The sequence below is a fragment of the Bos javanicus genome, chromosome 26 (genome assembly GCF_032452875.1).
Source record: "Bos javanicus breed banteng chromosome 26, ARS-OSU_banteng_1.0, whole genome shotgun sequence".
Classification (NCBI taxonomy): domain Eukaryota; kingdom Metazoa; phylum Chordata; class Mammalia; order Artiodactyla; family Bovidae; genus Bos; species Bos javanicus.
The window spans coordinates 34,345,578-34,364,859 of record NC_083893.1 but is presented as its reverse complement, the minus strand read 5'-3'; the positions used below and the strand labels follow the sequence as shown (position 1 = coordinate 34,364,859).

At 41.7% G+C, this 19,282-nt stretch overlaps 1 protein-coding gene across 16 annotated transcripts in view; it reads left to right on the top strand.

Annotated features, from left to right (window-relative positions):
• ABLIM1 (actin binding LIM protein 1) overlaps nt 1-19,282 on the top strand; it is a 331,575-nt gene that overhangs the window by 299,959 nt on the left and 12,334 nt on the right. For 4 of the 16 annotated variants that reach the window (XM_061403567.1, XM_061403559.1, XM_061403566.1 and 1 more), the window contains 4 exons: nt 10,787-10,891; nt 12,559-12,606; nt 15,893-16,039; nt 18,223-18,314. In XM_061403567.1, the coding sequence (XP_061259551.1) occupies nt 10,787-10,891; nt 12,559-12,606; nt 15,893-16,039; nt 18,223-18,314 (392 nt within the window). The remainder of the gene's footprint in view (nt 1-10,786; nt 10,892-12,558; nt 12,607-15,892; nt 16,040-18,222; nt 18,315-19,282) is intronic. The other 12 variants (XM_061403570.1, XM_061403565.1, XM_061403562.1 and 9 more) reach the window with 5 other exon arrangements.

The following is a 19,282-nucleotide window of genomic DNA, read 5'->3' as shown; positions in this document are numbered from 1 at the left end:
GTAATGATCTTCATTCGACCTTTATCTCTGCAAAATGTGGTCCTTTTTCATATTAGAGGGTGTCTCCTATGTGGAGTACAAAAAGAAGAATCTTATCACAGAAGACAGATGAATAAATCCACAGAAGAAATACATTCACCAAGGAAGATTTTGGCTTTCTAAACAAACTTGGTGATGATGCATGTCTACAAAGACTTCATTTTAAGCCTCTTGCTTTTGTGTAGGCTCATAAGCCCATTCATATGGGAACTTATTTTATAAAATAAAACCAAAGGGATGAACTGAATGTAAAAAGGCTGCAATCTTCTCTTTAAAGCCAGAAATTTAGTGCTTGTAGAGGATTAAATTTTTACTCTTAGATCCTTCAATAATATATAGTTTTCTCTAGGCTCCTAAACATTTACTCAGTATTTGTTAAATACCATTAAAGGAAAATTTTCAGGAAAGGAATTCATTTGTCATATACATGTATATCCATTTTATTCCTGGGTTTGGATTTAAGCCCTTATCTGCCTGGATGATGAGAAATCCTTTATACCACCATACCTATGTGTGGGCATACCCCTAAGGTCACTGAGGCTGCAGCCATGACCTTGTCAGAATGACATGGGGTTGCCGGGAAACTGTCCGAGAGACCACTGGATAGCCAGGGAGTGGTCAGTGAGTGACTTGGTTTCCCAAAAAGGCCATGTCCTCATGGGGCAGTAGAAAGTGTTCCTGTGTTCCCATCATAGTTCTGATTCCAAGAAGCTTCAGAACAATTTGTGCATCCTAAGCACTTCTCCTCCCCTTCCATGATACGTTATGGACCTGTGTGATGCCAGTTATTAAGATTATTTTTTCAAGGTGGGGGCTCTGCTAGCACAGTCATGGTCAACACAGAGCACCTTGAAGTGTCCAGTCCGTAAGTTCTAGATGCCAGAGAGTCATGCATGTCCCTCGGTCTGGTTTAGCTTAAAGGTCCGTAACTAAGTTTCCAGCTCATCAGTGCCTCCACTGTGCAGTTCTCAGCATCATAGGCAGCTCTTTGCCACCTAGGGGACACAGACAAGGACACAGTAAAATTAAACTTCTAGTAGGAGAAGTTTACCACTTAAACAGAAAAAAAAAAGAGAATCTGACCCTGACATATTGGTATTGGGTTAGCCAAAAAGTTCATTTGAGTTTGTCATCTTAGTGTAAAACCCAAATGAACTTTTTGGCCAGCCCAATAGTTCTTTGCAAGGTTCTTGAAACTTTTAAACATACATGTCAGAGGACTCTGTTTTGTTAGGTGCCTTTTTAAAAACAGCCATGGTTGACTCTAAGTGGCAAGCCTGGTCCCGACTCAGCGGTCGCGGGTGTCATCCTGCCAGAATGTCCTGGTGGCCGTTCCCTCCCACTAAAGCCATTTATCCTCAGAGAGTGACTCTGGACTGACCTGGACCCGTTGGCAGACTCTCCCCACTGTGCCTAACCCCTCGCAGGCGCCTTCTTAACCCCTTTTCCTTCCTCCGTTTTCAGACCCCTGATTAATGTTCTTTATTTTGTTTTTTTTTCCTTTTCCCTCTCTTGGAACGATGGCAGCGTCCCTGCTCCTGTGTTAATTTCTGCTCTTCTTTTCTGTCTCCACCCTGCCTTGCCCCCGGTCCTTGCTGCACAGAGCTGCTGTCTCCTGGTGTGCAGAGGTCCTTCCTGCGCACCAGCAGCCTCAGCTCCGCCCACAGCGACTCCCGCCCCAACTCCCCATTCCGACACCACTTCCTTCCCCATGTGAAAGGTAAGGAGGCAGGCTTCTCCAGGCAGCACCCTGCAAAGCGGAGATTTATTAGCGCCCTGGGAAGGCTAATAAGGTGTATCTCCAAGAGTCAGCCCCCAGCTTTGGACCTCTCAGCATGCCTGCGTGCATCATGACTTCACACCCGGCCGTGTCTTAGAACTGGCATAGCATCTCTCCTTGGGAGAAATATGTCATTTCTAAGGGCTCTAGACGAAGTAACAGGAAGTACTTTGGAGACCTTAAGATTGCTTCTCTCCTGCTTAGGAAAAAATATATATTATCATTTTGCTTTTCTCTGTGTTAGAAGCAAAATATAATATATATCTGGGGAATTTTCCTGGTTTTGATATGTGATATGGCTCAGCAAAACCCCAACGGTATTCAGCAACAAGGATTCCAAAGTTGTCTTCATGATGATAAGCCACGTAACCACTAAGATGTTTGGACAGTACGAAAGACCTAGGCCCATGTAACTGAAATTTCTCTCCTTGAGCCAACTCTTAGGGTGATCTTCCTTTGACTTGTCCTGATGTCTGCATGATGGAGAAGAGGGGCTTTGCCTTCCGTTTTCTGTTCCTGCCCATCTCTGCCCTTCCCTCTGTGTTGCTCCCATTGTTCTCATCGTGCTTCGGTAGCAGTCCTCAATCGGAGTTCTCAGTTCTCCTTACTTGGTGGGGGAGCCAGGAGCCACAGAGGGATCACCAAGGGGCCATAATTTAAAATATGTCGGAGCTCCCAAGAGAATGCTGACTTCTTCCATAGCCTTGATTTGAACCAAAGTAACTGAAGAGAATATTGAGTTAGCCAAAAAGTCCATTTGGATTTTTCATAAACGGTTATGAAAAAACCCAAACAAATTTTTTGGCCAACCCAAGAGCTGAAGGAGAGAGTTGCAGGCAAGCACAGATGTTGTCATGGATCTTAAGACAGACCTGAAGGATTCTAACCCTGAGCTCCAAGATCTCACATCACTAACACTTTCTCAAACAGCCTAAGCGTTGTGCTCTTTGACTGAATTTTGTTTGCAGTCTACCCAACCTTTTTACTCATCTGGATTTTTAGGACTCAGTTTTTTAGTCAGTTCAGTTCAGTCGCTCAGTCATGTCCAACTCTGCAACTCCATGGACTGCAGCACGCCAGGCTTCCCTGTCATCACCAGCTCGAGGAGCTTGCTCAAACTCATGTCCATCAAGTCGGATGGTGCCATTCAATCATCTCATCCTCTGTCGTCCCCTTCTCCTCCTGCCTTCAATCTTTCCGAGCATCAGAGTCTTTTCAAATGAGTCAGTTCTTTGCATCAGATGGCCAAAGTATTGGAGTTTGAGCTTCAGCATGCATCAGATGGCCAAAGTATTGGAGTTTGAGCTTCAGCATCAATCCTTCCAATGAATACTCAGAACTGATTTCCTTTAGGATTGTCTGGTTTGATCTCCTTGCAGTCCAAGGGACTCTCAAGAGTCTTCTCCAACACCACAGTTCAAAAGCATCAATTGAGTTGAGTCCAACTCAGTTGAGTCCTAAAATATAAATTTCCTGCCCCTATCAGTAAGCAGTTACTTTGTGAGCATGCTATTTTTTTGTATTTTCTAGGCTGTGAAAATAACATTGCTGATATGCCTATTGAAGACACACACCACTTGCCTTTAGCAAAGACATCTGTCTTTTTCAGCAGTCACAGCACTTTCTAAAATTCTTGACAGATTATTTGTGCCAGTTTTTCCCAGAGCACAGAGGGCCTCGTTCCTGTTCTCCACCCTGAGCTCCTTTCAGGGGGTGTTGAAGGTCAGCAGCTGCAGCAGCTCATGGTTTAATCCTTGTAGAGGTAGACGGCAAGTGCCAGTTTGTAGTTGGCAAGGTGAAATGCCCTTGCCAACTTGTATTATAGGCAGGCTTCCTAGGTGGCACGGTGGTAAAACATTTGCCTGCCAATGCAGGAGACGTGAGTTCAATCCCTGGGTCAGGAAGATCCCTTGGAGAAGGAAAAGGCAACCCATTCCAGTATTCTCACCTGAAAAATCCCGTGGACAGAGGAGCCTGGTGGGCTACAGTCCATGTGGTCACAAAGAGTTGGTCGTGAATGAGCACACACATCTCCTCATAATGAGCACTCTGCTCTGTGCATCTGTGATTTCCCTCTCAGCATGATTCTCTTTGAACACTTCTGGTTACATCACTCCTCACAGTATCCTGTGATTAAAGGAGCAGGTGGGAGGCTTAGGGGTAGATGAACAGCTGAGGCCCTGGTTAAGTGACCCGGCCAAGGACTCGCAGCTCGGAAGTGGCAGCACCAGGACTAGAGAGACCCCCAAGCCTTCTCAGCCTTCATTCCTATTAGAGGGATGTGTTTCAATATAAATATACTTAAAGAATAATTTTTAAAGCAAATTTTTACTTTCCATCCCTTTTTAACTAGAAAATTTTGTTCTCTGGTTCAGTTCAGTTCAGTCGCTCAGTCGTGTCCGACTCTTTGCGACCCCATGACCTGAAGCACGCCAGGTCCATCACCAACTCCCGGAGTCCACCCAAACCCATGTCCATTGAGTTGGTAATGCCATCCGACCATCTCATCCTCTGTCATCCCCTTCTCCTCCTGCTCTCAATCTTTCCCAACATCAGGGTCTTTTCTAATGAGTCAGCTCTTCGCATCAGGTGGCCAAAGTATTGGAGTTTCAGCTTCAACATCAGTCCTTCCAATGAACACCCAGGACTGATCTCCTTTAGGATGGACTGATTGGATCTCCTTGCAGTCCAAGGGACTCTCAAGAGTCTTCTCCAACACCACAGTTCAAAAGCATCAACTCTTCGGCGCTTTCTTCATAGTCCAACTCTTACATCCATACATGACCAGTGGAAAAACCATAGCCTTGACTAGATGGACCTTTGTTGACAAAGTCATGTCTCTGCTTTTTAATATGCTGTCTAGGTTGGTCATAACTTTTCTTCCAAGGAGTAAGCATCTTTTAATTTCATGCTGAAATTTCATTCTTATGGAGGCTAAAACAGTTATTTGAGTCATTTAAATTACAAAATTAACAATGTGTGCTTTTCAATAGAAACACCAACTAGTTATTAAAATTACAGTACCTCAATGTACCTAAATGGTGCTTTATTAAAAATACAGATATGCATTCTTTTCTGTTTTCAGTCTGAATTCAGAGTATACAGTCAAATAGTATAGGTTTAAATCCTAAAAAGCCTTGGCTTGTCTCATACTTATACTTTAAAAATATCTGATAGTCTCTTTCCCATTTTCTTTAAACTGGGTATATGTCTACAGTTTGTTCAGATGAAATAGTTTATGTATTTCAGATATAAAATATGAAGTACATAATAGTATATGCTTAGTTATAAAGGCTTTTTGCTATACTGCAAAACCAATCATGCAGAATTTGTGTATTAAAGATATTGCTTTAAAGTTTAGTCTAGTTGAATAGCTAAATGCAGATTCTCTAAGGAATTACATCTTTCTTATTCTGAAACACATGTATCTACATGGAAGTCCTCTCCAGCACAGAGGAACTTATGACCATGGAGAAACACATCTAAGATATCTTTAAAGGAGCAAAATCTCCCAGCGTTTTCCATGGCTCTTCATTTGAACATTCACTCTGTATCTTGGGGCTTGTTCTGTAATCTCCAGGACATTGTTTTTAAAACAAATACAAACCAAGGCGCTTGAGGACTCTAGGGTAGGATGTCCATCTCAGGAAGATGTAGCTGCAAGCAGGAGTCCTCGTGCCACTCTGGCAGCCATAAGCCCTCGTTCCACTGCCCTAGTTTAATTCTTAGCCCTTATTTCAGACTTAAGTGGCCCAGGCCCCCAGGGTCCACTGAGCTGAGGATGCCTGCATAGGTGTAGAGCCTAGATGAACGTCACCAGCTGTCTCTCTCTCTCATTGGCTTCCCCGTCTGCTTTCTGTAATGCCCTTCTTGTTTCTCATTGTGTTTTTATTTCTGTTCTCTGACCTTCCTTGTAGTTTCATTTTATATCAGTATGTCCTTGTTGGGCCATCTGGACAAGTGCTTGCCTATTTGGAGAAACTGTTTTCACTTTGGGGCTTTGTGGGCTTCCCTTGTGGCTCAGCTGGTAAACAATCTGCCTGCAATGCTAGAGACCTGCGTTTAATCCCTGAGTTGGGAAGATCCCCTGGGAAAGGGAAAGGCTACCCACTCAAGTATTCTGGCCTGGAGAATTCCATGGACTGTATAGTTCATGGGGTGGCAAAGAGTCGGATACTACTGAGCGACTTTCACTTTCACTTGGGCTTTATACTGTTTGCAGAGTTTCTCTTCCTTTCTCTTTGAAATACTATTAGACATTACTTTCTGTGTCTGTGAATCAGGCTTGCAAACAGGAGAGCTACATATATTAAATCTCATTGAAAGGAATCTTCCCTGTTTTGCCATAGATATGAGTTGCTATGATGCAAATATATATTTGACACTTGCTGAAGGAAACCCTCACACTTCCTGAAGCTTTAGACAAGAGCCAGTAATCTTTAAATTCTGTCATGAAATTCTAGAAGCTGCCAATTTTTAAGGTCCCCTTGGCATTTATATTTTAGGACATAAGCACTTAGAGTTCGGAAGCTAAGTGGTAGGCCAGCAGACTCCCGCAGCAGACACAAGCATTGCCATTTAGATTGACTTGTCTTAGGATTTGTCACTGAGGCTCTCAGTGTTCCAGAAAGAGGAGAGAAAGTGGGACAGAGCATTTGAATTTGTTAAGCACGGTGGGAATCCTGCCAAAGAATGATCTCTCAAGGACTGAAAAATTGACACATTAAACTGACATGGAAAGAGCTAAAAGTGAAGACCAGGAAAATATAAGTCTATATACATGGTAGCTCCTCATCCCAGTAGCTAACATCACTAACAACTTAACCAATATAAGGACTTATTTAGAGAACAAAATGGCTGAGTATGATATATATCATATCATATATGATATGATATATATATATATACTATTGTTTTTAAGCAGCGTTAACTCCAGGCTGATTGATGTTGATGATCATACCCTCCATATATGATATTTCATCTGATGCCGCATATATCCCTTATGCCTGAGTAATGAAGTGCACACAAAAATAACCTTTGGGGGCCTTCACCATTTATTTCCATTCAGGAGAGAGTGAAATGTTTTATCACTTACAGATAGAGTGTTTGATTTAGAAAAGGCCTCATCTTGAGAATATCTTTCTTTTAAAAATGCCAAAAATTGTAATGCCTTTCATCTTTTAAGGACTAAGAATTTGGTACCTAGCAATGTTATATATTCTAAGACCTTATTCCCAACAAGCCATGTGACATGTAGAAACCATATTGTTCAGGAGCACTTAGATGGCGGTGTTGCTGAGTGTCTGTCTGCCTAGTGTGTTAAGATGTCATTATGGGAGGCTTTAAATGATCATAAAGTTAAATCTACTTACAGAGACTTCAGCATAGTAGTGTTTGTGTTTTGTTTTTTTTTTCCTGTCGACTAGAAAGGGCAATGGTTGCTGAAGATATGCTGCCAGAAAAACCTCTGCCCAACTGGAGACAGCATTCAGCTGTCTACATTCAGGGAATTTAGACAGTCAAATCATACTTTTGAGGGCTTCCCAGGTGGCACAGTGGTAAAGAACCCACCTGCCAATGCAGGAGACGCAAGAGACATGAGTCTGATCCCTGGGTCGAGAAGATCCTGTGGAGAAGGAAAAAACAACTCCCTCCAGTATTCTTGCCTGGAAAATTCCATGGTCAGGGAAGCCTGGTCAGCCACAGTCCAAGGGCTGCAAAAGAGCGACATGACTGAGCACATACACACACCCCATAGACTTTGAGAGCCGTCAGCCATAGCAGTTATGGGCTTCTCCTGCCATTTGCCAGCAGAGCATCTTAATAATAGAAAGACTTAATTCATGGGCAAAATGCCAATTCTAATGACTTTAAATCTTGATGTCCTGTAGATGCATCTGTTTTTGTGTGTGAATGACTCTGGCTATTAACTATCAGAACAAACTTAATCGAGTTTCATCTGTTTGGATATCATAACCAAAACCTGTGAGAACATATCCACCAGAAAATTTGATGTTCTACAGGTACAGGAAGGTTAGAGGTGCAGGATTAAGGGCAGAGAGCAATGTAGATTTAGAGCAGTAGCATCAGTGTTTCGGATATGCCGAGTCTTCAAAAAAACACTCAAAGCAAGGAAGTTGAGTCTCTCTACATCTTCCTTTGAGAACAGCCCACAAGAATTATTCTTTCAGTTAGGGATTATTCCTGTGAGTAATTTCTAATGTGTGTAAGAGTAAAGGATTCTTCTGACGTGGCACAATTCAGTTGGGGTTATTGAGGATCAACCCTAGGGAAACCTATTAAAAAAAAAAAGATGCTATTGTGATCCCGTTGTTGTGTCCTAGCATCTGGCTGCCTTTAATTGACAGACAGATGGGGTTGACCCTGGAGTGGTACTCACTACATTAGGTCACTCGTTGCTATAGAACTATTTAGTTGGTCTACTTCAGTCATTATTCGCAGACATTTATTCAGCGCTTAGTCTTGGCCAGGCATTGTGCTGAACACACAAATATGAGAGAGACCTAGTTCTGATTCAGCCTCAGGTTTGAAGCCAGATTTCCTACTAAATGTATGTATCCTTCCTTCCATTGCTTGTCTCTACCTGTGTTTTCCATACTCATTTTTTTCAGACATGGTTATTTCTCCTTAGGAGAGTGGTAGTAAATGAGATAACATTTTCTTTAAATGAACTTTTTACTATATTGGTAATTTGGGGTGAAGCTTCCTAATTTTCAAAAGCTAATATCTGACTTTAGTAAAGACAGCATTATAATATACTGGGAACTAGATGGTAAACAGACTCTTGGTGGAAAAGGGGTGGGGGGGGCAAAAGTTTTAGAACATGATAATCAAAAACCTGGAATCTAAATTAGAGAGAGTAACAAATTCAGATCTCACATTTGGAATATCTTACTGCCCATTTGGTACAGATCTGTACTCTGGTTATCTAAAACTACATATTTTGAAAAACTAAAAAGTCTATTAAACATATTATTCTGAAACTGCAGCAGTTGACATAGCTCATGTGTTGCTGGCTAGATTTAAAACCGTTTAACTTACTTGAAGAAATTGGTTCTTGTACATCTAAAACTAATATACTGTTATATGTCAGTTATATCTCAGTCTTAAAAATTTAAGATAAAAAAAAAAGAAATTTATTCCTGCTCTGTTTTCTGAAGATCTGTGATTTACTTAAAATTGTTAGCCTTAATTGATAGATAAATGGGACTTCATCAAAATTTAAAACTTTTGTGCTTCAAAGGACACTATCAAGAGACTAAAAAACAACCACAAAGTGGAAGAAAACATTTGCAAATTGTGTATCTGATAAGAGACTTGTATCCAGAATACGTGAAGAACCCTTACAACTCAATCATAAAAGTGTTGTATTGGCCAAAAAGTTCATTTTGGGGTTTTTCCATAAAATATTATGGGAAAAACCAAAATGAACTTTTGGCCAACCCAATAATTATGGGGCTTCCCTGGTGGCTCAGATGGTAAAGAATCTGCCTGCAACACGGGAGACCTGGGTTCAGTCCCTAAGTTGGGAAGATCCCTTAGAGGAGGAAATGGCAATCCACTCCAGTATTCTTGCCTGGAGAATCCCCATGGACAGAGGATCCTGGTGGGTTACAGTTTATTGAGGTCACCGAGTAGGACACGACTGAGCAACTAACACTTGATAATTATGTTACTAGTTCATTAACTTTTGATAGTCCTACATTTTTTGGTGTTTTCTTGGGATGGATGTTTGCTCAGTCATGTGGAAGGAAGACACTAGGGTAACAGCTGACTTCTTTCTGATTTTGCACAAGTCTCAGTTCACCCCTGCATCTCTCATCAGAGAGAGTGGTGGGGGCTACGGGAGTGGGTCTCTAGGCTTTTGCAGCCACGCCCAGCAGCCCCTTCCAGCCTCCTCCTCCAAGAACCCTGTGCTGCCCAGCCGCAGGGGCCTGTCCTCTTGCTCCCATGCTCCGCGGCCCTTCCTTCCCCACGATGTTCCAGCTCCCTAGATTCTGCCCTTCTCACCCCTCTAGCCACCCACCCACCTAGTAAGACCATCTCAATTCTAGCGTCTTTCCACAGCCTTTCTGAAAAATCAATGGCACCTTCATCTGAGTGCCTTGAATTTTTCAGACACCCCTGAGTCAGCACCTGTATGGCGTTACATATTCTCGTTTGTTGTAAGTCTGTTTCCTTAGGTAGACCCTGAGCCCCTTGCAGCCAGACACCACGTCTCCTTCACCTCCTTAGCTTCAGCTGAATTGCCCAGCCGCAGTAGGTGCTCAGTAAATGTCTTACCGATTGAACTGTTAGACTGGGTGAAGCTTTGTCTTTAAGAGAATGGTGGGGAAAGTGGTCCCAAAGTACCTGCAAGAACGGGATCTGACTGTATCATGTACATTTCAAAGTGAGGCAACAGAAATGTGGGCTGCAGTAAAGGCGCTTTGTGCTGCTCAGGGAAAGGACCGGGTGACTACACAGGTTCCCAGTCTCACCCTCCCCTTCAAAGAAATAGATTCCGATTGCCAGCCTCTGCCATCATGCCTGGAAGTGATTGTATTTGCGTTCGCATATCCCACCCCTTTACATGCTTGGGATGCAACCATCTGATACTGACCCTAAATCATTAGCAAGTGACTCTCCATCCCCCTCAATGTACTTTCCATCTAATCAGTTCGCTGCCAGCTCACAGCCACAACCGCATGCCATTGGAATGATGCATCTGACCGCTAGCTGCTTTTAACCTAGTTCCATTTGAACTCGAGTCTCTCTTTTGGAAAAATTCAACCTTATTCCAGTCACCTTTGTGAGCCAAATGGATGAATTGAGTTTGTTGCTTTGATTTCTCCTTTTTGATGAACCTCCTTCCGGTTTGTTGTTTTGAATTTTTATTATGCTTGCTTTGTTTTCTTTCTTGCTCTCCCTTCTCTCATTTTGTTCTCTCCATTCTTCTCATTGGAGGCAATGAGCCGTCCAGCGGCCGGAACTCCCCTCTCCCTTACCGGCCAGACAGCCGCCCTCTCACTCCAACTTACGCTCAGGCCCCTAAACATTTCCATGTTCCAGGTAGGAGCTGACACGGTCCGTGTCTTGGTGTCCTGTCACGGTGTAGAATGTAGCCTTGTCGCTTCTGTCTCGTCTCCATCTCTCATGCTCTGTTCATTGAGATGCACACAGCTGATAACCGCTTAAATTGCAGTGTCTGACCTAGAGGGCCTTTCAGGAGCTGTGTATGGGAAATGCCAGGATTGTATTGAAAGTTTCCGTTTTCTCTAAAATTTGTAAAGTAGGGTGGGAGGCAGAAGGTGAAGGAAGGAGGGTTGAATCGCTTTATTTTGTTGTGACTAAAATGTTAATTTTACCCTTATATTGGAACCTTCTAAGCTACCTCTCTGTGGCTCACTGTCATTGACTATCATGATGGCAATCTGGTTATCTTCTCATTGTAAAGATTGAACCACAGCATTCTTGAAAGTACTTTTATTTTATCTGTTTCTCTTCAGCGTGGAGATTCTTTCTGTGGGCTTTTCAGAGAGCTGTAAAATTGAGTCATTTGGAGGGTCTTTCTGCAATGTGTAATTAACTAACCCTCCATAGCCCGCAGAGAGATCTTGCAATTTAGGCTTGGCACTCTAAGCTTTGGTGTCATGGTGCAAACAGTAATTTGCCACCAGGAACTGGAAGAGTCAGAACCCATATCAATATCTTCATGTTTCGGGTCAGCTCAATGTGTGAAGACAAGATTGGCCATCAGAGGTCATGATATTATTTTTCCATCCCAAGTACATTGTTTTGCTTCTTTTAGCTACTGAAAGTAGTCTAATAAATGACCGTTATGTTAATGTTAGCATACATATTTGGAATCCGTATTAGTTTTTTCTCTTTTGAGAAAAACTTAATAAACTTAAAAACTTAATAAACAAAGTTCAATAGGATTCATACCCCTGAGATACGACTGCCTTTTTAAAAAAGAAAAAGTTTCATCAAACCTTGAAAATCAGTGTTGTACATTTGTGGCTTTTTCGCAAGAATCCAGTACCCAAGGTTCTGGGGAAACCTTTTGAAACCTCCCAAGTATTTGCAGTCGAAGTGAAATGGTTGTATAATCAAATGGGGCTCGGTATAAAAATGTGAATAATATTTGGCATCTCTTTTTCTTTTTTTTTTAAATTTGGCCTGTGCACGTTAGGATTTTGTCCAACATCTTGTCAATACATCAGATTAGCCTTGCACGTAAAAACTGTTTCTGTGTTTTACAAGAAGGTTCTCTTAATTTTACTTCATCGCTTTCCACTGCTCCACTCATTAGTTGAAAAGTAAATTGAGCTGCTAGTCGCTACTGGGAGCTCAATTTCTAGACAGTAGCAATTTGGGGATTTTCCCCAAACTGGTTATGTCTTCCTCACCATCACAGTATCTCCGCTGCTTGCATTTCTCCCCGTTTTAACTCCACTTTTACTGAAGTGTGTATTTGAAATAAATGGCTCATGAGTGAGTGACATCTCTCTGTATCCTAAGATGTATTACAAAGGATTCCATGTCACATGTCTATAGTAATTCACTCATTTCTATAATTTCTTCTTTGGTAACCTCAGTCTTTGTAATACAAAAGTCAACCTTCTGGGTTATTTTTGTTCAAGAGTCTTCAGTTCGGTTTGCCTCTGGGTTGATCTGTTTTTCCCATCGCTGAACAGGTTCCCATAATCACTCACCTTTGCTTTTCATTTCCACAGATCAAGGGATCAACATTTACCGAAAACCACCCATCTACAAACAGCATGGTAAAACCCACTTTCCTCCATGTAGCTTTTAAGTAGCAACGTCGGCTCAACTCTTTGCTGTCCTCTGAAACGTTCATCTGCTGTTGCTTTTGAGAATCAAACTGGGGTGTCCAGCATGTTATGCCTTTACGATCTGCTAAGATGCAAATACCGTAAAGTTGGTTTTCCTAGATAGAAAACACCGAGCCTTTTTCTGAGCCCATCAACATGTATCATTTCACTCATACAGGAGGGGAAGTATGGTCACACAGTCATTCACAAACACCCTCACAAGACTTTTTTGGGGGGAGGGGGGGATCAAAGAACTTAACCAACCTCTCTGATAATTTTGATGAGCTTGCAGTTTAACTAATTAAAACTAGTGAACACTAGCTATGTAAAAAATTCATTTGACCAAGGGAACTCCCTGGTGTTCCAGTGGTTAGGATTCCACGCTTCTGCTCCAGGGGGCATGGACTCAATCCCCAGTCCCTGGTCAGGGAACTAAGATCCCACAAGCTTCACAGCTAAAAAAAAAAAAAAAGAGAGAAAATGAATTAATTAACTTGACCAAACCCCCATCAGCCTGACTGTCCAGTTCCCCAGTTTCTGATGGGGCATGCAGACGTCTGCGCCCTGTGGTAGAGTGGACCAGCCTCACGCTGAGACACAGGCCCTGGCCTTGGTCCCAGCTTGTCATGTAAACCATTCTGAGATATCACAGATGAAATTTCTGTCCCTCAGTCTCCTCGTCTGCAAAAGCCAGTGCATGAGGCCAGCTTGTCTCTGAAATTCTTGCAAACTAAGAACCACTAACGTGGATCTAGAACTGTGTTTTCCTTTTCTGGGAATATAGAATTTTTAAACCCAGGAAATAGTATTACCCTTTGCAAGTCACTATTCCCTCGACCATTTTTAGGTCTCTGTGGATTCCGCTGCTGTAAATCTTCATGAATAGGTAGAAAGCCAAGACTTTGGGTGATTTCAGAAAATTGTACCCAAATTGTGCCTGGAAATTTGAAGGCTGCCTTTAGAATCCAGTTGACATTAATGTATCCTGAAGGCTTAGGATGACATGAAAAGCAAATAAAGTTGAAATGCAAAGAGGAAAAAAAATTCGGGGCAGCATTATAGGGGAAAAAAGAGAAAATAGGTATTGTAATGACTCCAGGACTAGGTTTTTTTTTTTTCCTTCATCTGTGTTTTTCTTTTTTAGGAGTTTACACCTTGTGCTTGCTTTTTTAAGTTTGTTAACATTGTTTTTGTTTGCTTTTTTATGGTTTAATGTCTTCTCACCCACTCATTAACATGTGAATGTTTACTGACCACCAATTCTAATGCGTAAGTACTGTTTGAAGTCTGGCTTTTTTTTTTTTTTTTTAATTTAAGAATAAGATTCCCAGTTTGATTTATCAGAAACTTTATTTATTTAGAGACTTTTTCTTTAAATACTAAAATCTCTAAGATCCTGTCTCTCCAGACAAAAATAATCAAATAAGATTTAAAGAGATTGGATAATGTTAGGTTATTTATTTGGAAGGAATTGACTTCTTTTTGTGACATTGACTTTATGCTTTACTTTCTATCAGTCTATCGGAATTAAGAGTAACACAAGCAGAGGGGTACATCCAAAGGACTTTCTGCAAGAGAGCAGTTCTGTGTGATAGAAAAAGATGTCATACCATACCAAAAGCTGATGTCTGTGCTCTGTGCGTTTCGAAAATGCTAGATTTAAATAAAGTCACACTTCTCATTCTTTAACACGCTAACACCTATTATCCTTCTTTAAGAAGAGGATATACAAGGCAGTGTTTTCCAAGCTGATTTTATCTTTTTTCCTCATAAGATTAGAGATTAAGAAAAACACTGTTCCATCTCTAACTGAGAATTTACCCCTTTTTAATATATGGCAACCTCGATCAAGTTACTTAACCAAAATGAGACTCAGAGATTACTTTAAAAATGAGCAATTGGAGCTGAAAATTCAAAAAGTTACTTCCAGATTTAAAAACCTTCGGAGAAGGTAATGGCAACCCACTCCAGTACTCTTGCCTGGAAAATCCCATGGGCAGAGGAGCCTGGTAGGCTGCAGTCCATGGGATCGCTAAGAGCCGGACATGACTGAGAGACTTCACTTTCACTTTTCACTTTCATGCATTAGAGAAGGAAATGGCAACCCACTCCAGTGTTCTTGCCTGGAGAATCCCAGGGATGGGGGAGCCTGGTGGGCTGCCGGCTATGGGGTCGCACAGAGTTGGACACGACCGAAGCAACTTAGCAGCAGCAGTAGCAGCAGCAAGCTCCGGAAGGGGGCCAAGTTGTATCTATGGTATATAAATACATATTATTAATACATTTAAAAATGTTTAGTAACATCCCAGATCAGTTTGCAAAATTAGCCAGAGTCAGAGTCTGACCATTTAGCCTGGCTTGTTTCTGTGATTACATTTGGGGCTCTAAGCCAGTGACCCCTCCTGTAAGCACAGCCATTAAGCACACTGTGAACCAATGGTGCTCCTAGTCCGATTTTGTTGTTTTAAAGTTGGATGACTCACTTGTATATGCAGACCCTTGAACAGAATGACCAAATGGATACGGCAAACCTAAGTCTCAAGGCTAATTCCTGCAAACTGATAGTGAACTTTCCTGCTGCCATTTCACCTGGTACTCAAGGACACATATATAATATGCAAGGATTAAAATGAACCGGATCAATTTTTTTATGGCTAAGAAGCCACAAAGATCCAAAACCAACTCTCTTACAATTAACACCTACAGTCAAATGACAGTGTCATGCATTTTACTTACCTCTTTAATTTCAAATTACTAATTCAAGTTTCTAATTGCTCTAGAAGAGTACTGTCCAATGGAATGTTCTGTGATGATGGGAAATGTTCTTTAATTATGCCATCCAATACAGTGGCCGCTGATCACAGGTTGATCACATAAAATGTGGCTAGTGTAGCTGAGGAACTGAATTTTAATTTTATTAATCATTTTGGTTTATTTAATTGCATTAATTTAAATGTAAATAGCCACACGTAGCTCAAGCTAGTATTGGACAGCACAGCTCTAGAACAAGGTTTTTTCAGATGTAGAATAGATGTGGAGTGAAGCTTTGCTTCTGGCAGAACACAAGGAAGATGAGTTGTCACCCAGGCACTGTTAGTGACTGGGTGATTGATAATGGTGATAAGCAGCTATCTGGAGTTGACACTCTGGCCAGAGCACAAGAAAGCGATGTCAGAGAGTTGTACCACTGTGGCCTTGCAGACCGAGAGCTAAGCTGCCCCTGATTCCCATCCAGATGCAGCTGCCTTGGCAGCCCAGAGCAAATCTTCGGAAGACATCATCAAGTTTTCCAAGTTCCCAGCAGCCCAGGCTCCAGACCCCAGCGAGATTCCAAAGATTGAGACGGACCACTGGCCTGGTCCCCCCTCACTTGCCGCCGTAGGTATGCCGCTGTTGCAGCTAAGCCAAATGGACGGATTGCTAGGCGATTTCAAAATGAAATGCTTAAAAAGTATGCAGGGAAATGTGTAAAGATTCTAAGAAAAGTATGACCAAGAGGTAGAAGAGGGAGAAGAACTAATGTAGTATTAAGATGTGTGCAGAATACTTCCAAGTTACAAAAACCCAACCACCAGAGCCTTACGCTAACCAAACCCAAAAAGGGGCAGAACTGGTCTAAAACAGGTGTTTTGTGTGGACTCTCAGTGGTTGTTGTAAAATCAGTAACTCTTTTGAATGTAGCTGAATCAAAGCCTCCTGCCTTGAACTTTATTCTCTATAGTTATAGTGAGTGAATTTACTGAGTGTCCACAGAAGCATGACTTCTTTCAATTAAATTTGTTTTAGATGATTTCTGGGTTGTAATTAAAGTTCTTAACAACCAGTCGTAACACTGAAGCACTTTCATTTTTCTTGCCTGATCACGTTCTCCATTACTAAGAAGGGCTGTTACGGAGTAGCAGGTGTTCTGGAATATTGCTCGTGCAAAGTTACATGATTTCACATCTGTCATTTCCATGACTTCTGTGCTAATGTCACATTTGAGCTGTTTCATTCTTTGCTTTGAACCGCACATTTATGCTTTAGAGTTGTGTCTCTGTCTTTACTGTTTTGTCATTAGTTACATCACTTGACCCTAAAAAATGCTGTCGGCAAACTCATAAGCTGCTACTGAAAATTTAGTGAGTCAGCTTTACGAAGATATGACTGTATTATCATATTTCTGTTGACAACCTAAAGGCCTTCAATTTTCCAAAACTCCCAAATTTTCTTCATCCTATTTTGTTATCAAGTTATTTTTAGAATAACTTTTACAAGCAATATAAGTGGACTTTAAAGCAATTGATAGTTACAGAAATGGTTGAAGGAAAAATCTACCTCCTTGGTTCATTATTCACATGTATTTTATACATTATGTTGGCTTAAGGTGTCTCTATTGCTAGTTCTTACAGACTTTTACTAGTGTAGATTAAAGTGAGAAAATTCACATTGCCATTTAAAAACTAAAACGATCATCAGCTTTTTTCTGCTAGTCCACATCCTTCAGGCAGTTCTTAGGGCTAACTGAGATTCCTGGTTCAGTCATGTTGCTTAGTGGGGACATTAAACAGCTAAACTTTGGGGAAGAATTAACATTTTATTGTTATCAACTGTCAACAGTAAATAGTTTAAAGCTCTTTGGGTTTCCAAAATGAAGAAAACTTCTGGTCCATTAATCAAAATGATGAAGACTGAAACTATTAAAGTTTATTTTGATTAGATTAGCAAGCTTTCCTGTTTCCTCCCACAGCCAGATTAATCCAGGCAACATAGGAAAACAGTAATTATCTTACTTTTCCAACCATTCAGACAGATTCCTCCTTTCTACCCCAGCTCCTTCTTTCCAGGAAGCTTAAAATTTGTACATTATCTGCTATATTATACTGAAATAAGTAACTTCATAGCTGCAGTAACCCTTTTTATGGATCCATTCTTATAAAACTTTTTTGGACCATTTTCTAAGAGACGGAAGACAAGGAAACATTAGAGACCCATCCCTTAAAAGAAAAAATAAAGCATGCTTTTTAATAAATTTATTGAAAGTAGAGGGCAGGGTGATAGTGTGGTGACAAATCTAAATATTCAGAAAAAGGGAAAACTATAAGATTTTCAAACTCCTCACAAGAAAGTGACTATCTTACCTATTTGATGATAGCTAGATGAATTTGGGTTCCTCTGTGTTTGAACACTGACCCCAGGGACATCAAAATAATAACTATCGATGTCCCTCCCACCTATTATGGACACTCTGGCCGGTGGCACATGGGATGACATAGACCCAATCATAATCGCAATCCAGGTTCTAAGTGAGCAGATCAGATTTGTTCCAGGCCAAAATTCGCACCTTACTGAATCACACATTGCACTGGCTTGTCAAATAGGGCTCCCTGTCTCAAGAAGCCAGGCAGGGGTGCTGAATTGGTGGCAGGCTTTTTTTTTTTTTTTTATCTTGTGTTGTTCACGAATGCTGACGACCACTGCTGACTTTGCTCACCTGACGAGTTGAGCACAGTTGCTCTAATCCCTTGAGACCCAACCCCCCTTCCCTGGGGCTAACGTGAGAAGTTGTGTTTGCTGTGGAACTAGGAGCTGACACGAGACGCAGATCTAGTGGCCGAGAGGAAGAGGATGAAGAGCTTCTGAGACGCCGGCAGCTTCAAGAGGAGCAATTAATGAAGGTTTGTCCCTTAAACGACTTTGCTGAAGCCTTTGGTTCTGTGGATCCTTGTTATGGAATGACGACTGTGGGCGAGCCACCAAGATGAGCAAGAGGTAGTCCCAGACCTCTTGCTGTCAGGTAGGAGAGACGAGATGGGCACGTAGTGACTTTAAGGCAGAACATTTAGTGGGTTCTGGAAGAGAGCATGAGGAGGTTGGAGGTCAAATGGGCATGGAATAAATATTAGGGCTTCTTCAAGGAGAGCGAGACTCTGTGTGGGGCGTGTGGGTATGGTACCTGTGTTGAAAGGATGCTAAAAGGCCAGGCACAGCCCAAGTGTACTTCAAGGCGGTACAAAACCTTCCTTCCCTCACGCAGGCTGTGCTGAAGGAATTCCCTTGGAACAGAACATTTCTCCAAGTCTTTCTTTGGACTCATAGGACCCTGTGTGTGTATCTGGGCCAGGAGAGAGAGATAAAGTAGACTCTCACCAAAGCACCCTCATGATAGCCTCTGTCTCTAGCATAGGCCTGCAGCATCCCAGAAGACCAAAGGAAGGGTAGTCAATTGTAGCCGGGGGTTGAGGGAGCTGAGAAATTGTAAACTCCTACTAACAAAGATTATTTTCCAAAGATACTTAATCATCTGGGGAAAGCACATATACTAGTTTATGGGGATACAAAGTTGCATGTATTATGTGATCCCCGTTTTGTATGTTATGTGCATAGAAAAAGATTGCATGGGGTAGGTCAAAATGGCAATAGTGGTTATCCCTGGTGGATTATGGCCTGTTCTTTTTTCCTTCCAGATTTTTCTAGACTCTGTACAATGAGCATGCATTATTTTTCCCCTATTTTTTAAACAAATCAGTATAATTTCTTTTTAAAGGCTGCTATCCCTAAGCTTCCCTTCCCATGTCAAAAATACGTACACCCTCGCACACTGCCTCTTGAGTTTCCCTGCTGGCACTTTGGGGGTAAGGGGAGG